An 8523-nucleotide genomic window follows, 5' to 3' on the forward strand; every position below is an offset into this window, starting at 1 on the left:
CACTGCAGCAAAATGTTCCATTTGTAGAATATATTTATTTCTGTAATGTAGAAGAGACACAGTAGTCTTTCATGGAATAAATCAACCAAGAAAAAAGATCACTAACCTAAATGAGCCCCTGCTGATTTGTTGATGGCAGTCACTTTATGGAATAGGCCCCAGGTATTTCATATTTTATAAAAAAAATTTGGATTTCAAATTAAACCAAATGGTCCAATAGACAACAAAAACTGGACATTATAATTGTGGTTGTGTTTATTGTAGAGATGTATTGTAGCCTAGGGGTTTATTCTTACTAAACTGCAATAATATTTTAGTATTGTATTGTATTATTTCAAAATCGTAAAAGAGGTCATTGTATAGTTGATCTAAGATGGAACAAGGGCACAGGATTGGAGAGCAAGCATCAGTGGTGGATGCAAATTGTTGTACGTTGGGGATGCAAAATGGCAGGGGATTAATGGCTACTGGTCATAAAAATACTTGAGTCGCCTGAAGGTGAACTGATGTAAATTAGGGATTTTATTTTTCTGTACATTTAAAACTTGCCCATGCTGGCGTAGAAATTAGCGTAGGAGTAGGGTGCATTTCAGTGTCTAGAGTTACACTATTAAATTTCCAGCCAACAGCATGGAGTCAGGAACTGATTTCTTCCTCAGGTATCAGCTCAAATAAGTTTGGCAACAGTGTCTCCAGTGAAGGAATGACAGGAAATATATTGAAAAAGTCACCCTGATTTTATTTTTCAAAATCAGAAAATATTTAGGTGTAGGAAACATTTGAAAAACAAAAACATTTACATTGTAAACAGGCCAAACTGGCTCAACATCACATTAACTGTAGAGACCAACTTGAAAGCAGTTTTGACATGGTTTGCTAAAGAAAGGCACAACTTGGCAAATGCATATCGATAAGGAATGTACAGCAGGGGCCTACAAAGTACTCTGACCATTCTGAGTTGTGTAAAGTGTCCAGTGGTACATTCATTACTGTTGAACTCAGCAGGTTGAGAATGAAAATCTTATCATATAATCGAGAATGTATCGGAAAATGTACAGAGCGTTGCGTTGAAGGGTAGGGGGCGTGGAGGACAACTAAAATCTAAACGAGGTAGAACTTACCCCCTAACCTCAAGCAGTTTGTGGATTATAAATAAATTAATGATGCTACAAGTTGATACGATAACCTAGAAAAACAAAAAAGTCTGACGATTGCTCTTAATGTTTGTTTCACACAAAAACTAACAGTAAGGTGAAGTTGACAAAATTGTTGATTTGCCCTTTACCCATTCAGCCATCACAATAAAAGCTGTGAAAAGTATAACATGTAAATGTAAGTAAAAACCTGAAATAAAGTGCAGGCATGAGAACATTGAGCATATAAAAGCCTTCAGAGCTCAGCCAACCAATTTTGAATCTGCAGATTGACAAGTGGAATATGTTGCGGGGGGGGGGGGTTGACTTTCTTAAACTGATGAAAATATTAAATACAATGTTACACGGTACATCCCACTAATTTATCAGTCTAACAGAGCCTTCATAACAAACTAATGGTGCAGTGAAAGACAACAGCCACTTTGTACAATCATGTTAGGCACTTTGCAAAAGGTTCGAGTCATCCCCTACTGTATCGTAGCACCAATGCAACAATGATGAAAGCCTATTTTGTAATCTACGTTATCTAAAACTGATGTCGCCATTGTTGAACCTTGAATTAATGAACAAGACACTGGAATAATCTGTCGGTCTGACCAAGAGCCCCTTCAAATTGAGACACGCTAATGACATTTACCACTACAAAAAATGTACAATGTCATAAAACCTATGGCACACAGTAGGAGGGAAAGTAGTCATTCTAGATACATACAGTTAACTACACCATTATTTCTGAACATTGAGACGCTGTGTCCTTAAAAAGTCATGCCCTGAAACTTCCTATTAAAGTCAAAAATCCTTCAAAAGTATCAAGGAGACAGTCCGAATTTAAGCAGTTTCAAGTAAATTATACATTCAAACTTCTGGATAGACAGCAAAACAAAACAAAAGTCACAGGAAAAAAATACCCGCATATATATTTATATAAAATAAAATACAGCTACAGTAGTTATATCAGTTTGAACTAAAAATAACACTTGAGGATCGTTCAAGATGAGGAGGGGGAAGAGAGTTGGAATGGAGTTACTGGAAAAATTCAACCAATCTAAGCAGATTCTACAGGGAATATTGATTGTACCTCATTCAAAAAGGAGACATTCAAATAACTGAGTTCAGGTGGTAGATTGGCAGAGGCTAGAAAAGCCTAATTAACTGCAATTTTACCCTCCTCCATGAAATGTGGGAACTGTGACTTTGGCACGCTGTCTGAGCTGTTCTTCTCAATTTCAGCCATGGTGGCAGGCAAGCCAGAGTGGGATCCGTCCATCTTCATGAGGCCTCCGGTGGAGCCGATCATAGGCCCTCCGGCGGGGCTGCCGGGCAGTGGGACGCCACCGCCCTGGATGACAGAAATTTCGTTGGTCTTCATGGTCAGACCCCCACTAAAGGCAGCAGCATACTGGTTCCACAGAGACTGGTCAAAGTTAATTGGTGGAGCACCCAGCTCTTTGGGGGCCTGCATCATCTCGGGCATCATCTTGGCCTCAGAGCTCATTGCCATCAGCGCCATGGGGTTATCCAGGGACAGACGCTGACCACGCCGTGACGTGTTGTTCCACATGTGAGTGCCAATATGCACCTGAAAAAGGAGAGAAAAAGTTAATTACAATCCTATCAGAATATTTGATATTATATCCAACTTATAAGACAACAATGACTTACCTTTAGATTTCCCTTGGTGGTGAAAGCTCGGCCACAGATGTTGCAGGCAAATGGCTTCTCCCCTGTATGAGTGCGCTCGTGGATCTGCAAGGCACTGGCAGAAGAAAAGTTCTTGCCGCAGGTGTGACACACGTGCTGTTTGGTTGATCGTCGCGGTGCAGATGAGATGGAGGAGGCCATTGCTGTTCCCTGAGGCATATGGGAGCTGAACAAACCATGCGGGCCCAAGGGATTCTCCAGAGGAAGCTTCATCTCCAGACTTGCCAGACTTGATGGCATCCTCATAAAAGGCATGTTACCAGGAACTGTTTAAATGACAAACATAAAAGTTAGATCTAAGCATCCACCATGACCAGCTCTAAGATACATTAGATTAAATACTTTTTGTGATAAACTCACCATAGTCTCCATTTGTGAACGGCATGCCAGGCTCTTCTTTGATCGCTTTGGGGGTGAAGCTGCTTGAAGCTGTGAGGTCGAGGGCTCCACTTGGCTCAGCACCACCATCGGACTCTGGTTTGGGCAGGCTCTGGGCGAATTCATTAATAGCAGACTCAGGAGACTTGCTGCTACTCGTGTTGTTTAGTGGAGAAGAGGAATGAAATGACATGGCAGAGTCAGAAATGGCAGGACTGCGGCCATTCTGATATTCCTGCTCTTTGGGAGCCGACAGGGATTCTCTGGACGTTCCCTCACTTTCCGAAGCGGTGCTACTCTGTCGTTTCAGTGCAAGAGCAGAGGTGAGATTCTTCAAAACATCAAGGCTGGAAAACACGGCAGGAGCTGCTTGCTTCTGCAGTTGCTCCTCAGAGGCAGGTGGGAGAGGATCAGCGGCCTCATTTGTCTTCAGGGAGTTCAGCTCTGGCTCGTGTTCCTCCATGCTTGCTTCAAAGCCATTGGTATCCATAGACTTCTCCTCTGAAAAAGGTGACTCCATTGCTTCTGCTGCTTCAAACTGGTTCTCTGGCATTGGGGTGTTGGGGATCTGCCCACCCATGTGCATACGAATGTGCTGCTGCAGAACCACGGCGTTGGTGAACTTCTTCTGGCAGATGGGACACGAGTGCTGCATTTTAAGAGGAGTGTTGGCTCTGTGCACTCCGTAATGGGCCTTAAGGTTCCCCTTGGTGGAGAAGGCACGGCCGCAGATTTTGCACTTGTAGGGCCTCTCGCCGGTGTGTGTTCGGTAATGCATTTTGAGCGAGCTCTGGCAACTGAGCACCCTGTGGCAGATTACACACTCGTTGGGGTCATTGGTCCTCTTTTCCAGGCCATCCACCATCTGCTGAAGTTTTGCTGTTCCAGAGCTTTGGTCTCCTATGAGGGCATTACCGTTCATATGATGCAGTGCTCCGTGCAATTCTTTAGCATCCTTCTGATTGGGATCCACTCCCGTCTCTTGGCCAAACACATTGGAGGAAACAGAGGGGGAGCTATCACTTGTTGATGGGGAGGGTCTCTGGGGAAACGGGTCCCCTGCTAAGCTGTCAAATGTTGTCTTGAATCCTGGTACAGGTGACGGGTGGAAGCCAGCAGCCGGATGACCTAGCACAGGCTTAATGTCGGTCAAATTTGAGTCGTCCATGGGCACAGACATGCCAAAAGGAATACCGCTGCTGGTAGGGATGTTGTCAAGGTGCTCTGGCACAGGATGTGGGTTCATGCCGATGTTGGGATACTTGTCTTTATGCCGCTGGAAATGCACTTTTAGGTTTCCTTTGGTTGTGAAGCGGTTTCCACAAATGTTACACTTAAAGGGCCTCTCACCGGTGTGAGAGCGCAAGTGAATCTGGAGAGCACTGTCGTTGCCGAAGGTCTTTCCACAGTACTTACACTTGTGCTTGTAGAACGAGTCACCAGTCTTTACCTCAGGTGGAGGGTTCACCATTTTTGTCTTCACTTTTTTGGAGGACTCGATACCATTGAAGTTGCCTGTGAAATTCATGACACCTGGAGACTGTGGCATCTGTGCTGGTAAACGGCCTGCCAGGTCTGGAATGCCCTTCAAAATGTCTGTTTTAGAAGTCAAAGACCCCAGTCCTCCAGGCAGAGAGGTAGGGATGGCAGTGGGCAGAGGTAGTTTACCTTGCTTCATTGTCTCCAGAGAGAGGCTCTGACTGCCGGTTCTTTTTCCTATCAGAGCCGCTGCAGCAGACAGCTGTTGTGAGAGATGTGCACCAAGGGCTTTCAGTGGGTCCATCGCTGCCCCCACTGATGCCTGTAGACCCTGTGGAGTCATCATGGCTACTTGGATTCGAATCTGTTCTGTGAGCTGGATTTGCTGTAGCTGCTGTTGCTGGAGGCACACTAACTGCTCCAGGATTATCGGGATGGCCTGTATGGCTTCCTGTGAGGAGATCAGAGATGGACTGTTGGAATAATGTTGGGAGACAGCCACTTTAGTGTCTGCCATTGTTTCAAGAGTTACATTTGTGTCTTGCATTTTCTGTGAGGGATGGAAAGTCATCTCAGGGCTGCCAGGCATGTCCATCTGATCATGCTGTCCCAAATCCTCTGCATTCATGCTGGATTCTTCCTCTGTTCTTTCCAGATGGTCTGCATTGGCATTTGATAGGGAATGACTGCTGGACTGGCTTTCATCGTGGTCGCTCATGAGGCCGTCTGGAGAGCCTTGTGAATAATCCTCAGGCACTTCGTTGCCATCTCCATCTCTCATGATGACCACTTGCTGACTTTTAGTGCAATTCTTTTCATGCTCAAGAAATTCTGCTTCATCAAAGAATTCGGCACAGCACTTGTTGCAGACCCTGGTCTCCTCCATCCGGACTCTCTTCACTTCATTTCCAATCTCATCCGCTGGATCATCTCGAACAATCCCTAAAACAAGAAGATAATACAGGATTAAATTATTGCTTTTCAAATAGTTTTTAAATAGCTGACCAAATTAATAAAAATGTATAGTATGATAAAACATAGACTTTACCAACATACTTTTACAAAAACATGGTTTCTTATGTTTAAAGTATAAAGTATAAAGTCTTTCAAGCACAAAAGCTTTTTATTTTAACTTTATGGCACTTACTTAAAATTGTAGATGCTTTAGTTTGTTATATTCATTTGAAATTCTTGTAAGATATTACTTTCCTTTAGTCCCCTACCTGGAGGTCCTTGCACTAGGCAGTTCAGGACTCTGAATTTGCCTACAGGGCCAGCAGAGGGCAATCATCTACCTTTAACATTACCCAGAACAATGTCCAGAAAGACAAAGAGCACTGGGCATTAAATGAGTATGTGTCTGAAATAGTCCTCCAAGTACTTGCTAAAAATCAGATCAGTTTCTGTGCAACATATGGGGCAAAACATGTGACCAGTACCAACATTAAATCCAGTAAAATGTGAATTTAGGTTCCACATGTAGCATTAAAACTGAATTTAATGTCCCAGTTGGTATAAAATAAAGTAAGCAGGAAAAAAAGATTGAATTTACTATGCAAACATGGGCTAAAAAAGAAAAAAGGAGTAATCTAACGTTGATTACCTTCAAGCATTTTCACAGCCTGTGAAAGCCTGATAAGTGCTCCAAGTAAGCATTTTAATTTGTCTGCTAACCAATAGGCCATTTCACAACTGGGTGTATTGTTAAATGCTAATGCCTCAGAGAAAGGGGGTAGACCACCTGTTTGCATTTGCCCAAGGAAACTGTTGGACTTGTTAATTGCTCACCAGGAGGCATTCAAGCAGTGTTACAAAAAAAGTTGCAAACTACATTACACTCCGATCTATGAGGAACCAGTACACAGAGCTCTGCCACACGCACATTAATGCACTATAGTACAGCTACTCTTATCATAATGCAATTAACCAACAGGAACAGTACACATCAGGTGCGACTAAATATTTAACTACTACCCTTTCCAGTCAAATAAAAAAATGTCGATTATTAAGTAAAAGGACTACCACTTGACGGCACATGACCTGTATCTGATCACCTTTGGTGGGTACATAACACGAGGTCAGGCTAAACATTCAATACATAGGTCGGTTTGGTTGTCATAGTTTGACATATTTAATCAAATGACTGTGGTTACAGGTCAGAATGCACTGCGGCGATTCTCCAAACATCGTGTTCACACAGTCTCCTAATTATAAGGTGAGGTCCTCGCCAGCAGCTACGGGAACTTGCATATGGCAACACCAAAACGCACCCCCACCCAGTATCCACAAAAAAAGGCCACTGCTCCATCCCCCACCTCTCCACATATGTACGAAAGGAAACAGTCATGCATTAAACTGGGGGATTTATTGCCTTTAGGTCAGCTTACCCCAGAGTCACATTTCATACTGTTTTTATGTACCTTTGTTTAAAACCTCAATGTTGGCGCACGAATTCCACCAAATATTAATATCCAAATGTAAAGATTACATCACAGCAAACATCCAAGCAAAGTATAACATTTGGATAATTCATTTTACAATCAACTTTAACAATCATCTAAATCCAGTTAAAGTTTGGAAGTACGCTACGCACTAATATTTGCCAGCAATTGAAAGTGACGTTTCATGATAAATTACTAGTAAGGTTAGAATTATATAAAACTGAAATTCTACACATTAAAATACATCTTGACCAGCTTAGGCGGTCACAACTTATCCACAACTCCCTAAGTAACCCTACAATACATCTCAAATTCTACAGGCAGCAACAAACGCTTCAATGAAGCCAAAAAAGTTCAAACAGAATCGCCGACTTTAATTTTGCCCTCGAAACTACTCGACAAGTAGCCGATTTAAGGTCAAATTGGTCAATTAAAAACACACAAAGTTTAAAAAAATAACACACCACTTCATCGTTTTACCTGTGTCTGTGAACAAAGTGAAATATTACAGTGTTTCATGTTAAAACGCTCCTCGCGGAACACCTGTATTGTGTTAAAAAAACATTTCTGAATGCGTCGCTTCCCATGACTAAGGCGAAGTTTTGTTACTCATGCTCAATTCAAACGAACAGCAACAGGTCAAAGTGCGAGGAGAATGATGCAAAAAAAGAAAGAAAAAGGAAGCCTTCAACTTTGAGATAAAATGTCGATAGTTTGCAACATGGCATGGCCGAGCTACATGTTAAGTTTTCGGATAAGCAACTCTCCTCATGATGCCTAAACTTACCATTTTCTAACGACCCGGGCTCGTCGGAGTTGATGTGCTGCGGTTTGGCTTGCTTGCGCCTCGACATGGTGCAACCATCAGGAGCAAAGAGTTGCCAACAATTTTCCTTCTCCTTCTTCAACAAATTCTTAGGGCTTGGGAAATTAGCCCCTCAAGTAGAAATGCGCATGTCAACGTAATTATTATTATCAATAATGCATTGCGATTTATCACGGGCCTCTGACAGCTGATTGGCTCCAGTCCAAGTGCTCGCACATTATTCAAATGTGCTCCCTATTGATGAGCGGAGCGGAGTGCCAGGAGGGGGCGGGAGGAGCCATGCGAGTGGATGGACTGCAGGATAGAGGCAGGGTTAATAACACCCAACTCATCGCTCTCTCCCTTGGTCCTGGAAAAAAAAATATTGTCACAGAGAGACAGAAGCGACAAAAACATCAGTCAGAAACACATTATATGATTGGATGTTATAATGTTTATATACCCGGAGCTTTTAACCTTACTTACTTTGTAGTATTTATTTGATTTCTCCATTAGATCCCTGTCAAATTCAGACACACAGTGTCTAATATTGTATGTGTACAGT

At 42.7% G+C, this 8523-nt stretch overlaps 1 protein-coding gene across 2 annotated transcripts; it reads right to left on the reverse strand.

Annotated features, from left to right (window-relative positions):
* Positions 1–771: 771 nt before the first annotated feature.
* sall4 (spalt-like transcription factor 4) lies at positions 772–8135 on the reverse strand. Of its 2 annotated transcripts, none has more exons than XM_059333794.1 (4): positions 7941–8135; positions 3216–5654; positions 2817–3121; positions 772–2733 (listed from the first exon to the last, which is right to left on the reverse strand). In XM_059333794.1, exons 1-4 carry the CDS (start codon positions 8005–8007, stop codon positions 2299–2301), a joined length of 3246 nt encoding a protein of 1081 aa, XP_059189777.1. In that variant the 5' UTR covers positions 8008–8135; the 3' UTR covers positions 772–2298. The 2 variants fall into 2 exon arrangements, with proteins under 2 accessions (XP_059189777.1, XP_059189778.1); XM_059333795.1 differs by lacking the exon at positions 7941–8135 and adding an exon at positions 7634–7785.
* Between the last annotated feature and the right edge of the window lie 388 nt (positions 8136–8523).

The sequence above is a fragment of the Centropristis striata genome, chromosome 5 (genome assembly GCF_030273125.1).
Source record: "Centropristis striata isolate RG_2023a ecotype Rhode Island chromosome 5, C.striata_1.0, whole genome shotgun sequence".
In the NCBI taxonomy this organism is placed as follows: Eukaryota; Metazoa; Chordata; class Actinopteri; order Perciformes; family Serranidae; genus Centropristis; species Centropristis striata.

Bases quoted from the DNA above. Each gene is read 5' to 3' on its own strand.
- sall4 (XM_059333794.1), bottom strand. From the start codon at position 8,007: ATGTCGAGGCGCAAGCAAGCCAAACCGCAGCACATCAACTCCGACGAG. The intron at 5,655-7,940 runs GTAAGTTTAGGC...TTCTTGTTTTAG, and splicing joins GCCCGGGTCGTTAGAAAATG to GGATTGTTCGAGATGATCCA. The intron at 3,122-3,215 runs GTGAGTTTATCA...TCATTTAAACAG, and splicing joins GTTCACAAATGGAGACTATG to TTCCTGGTAACATGCCTTTT.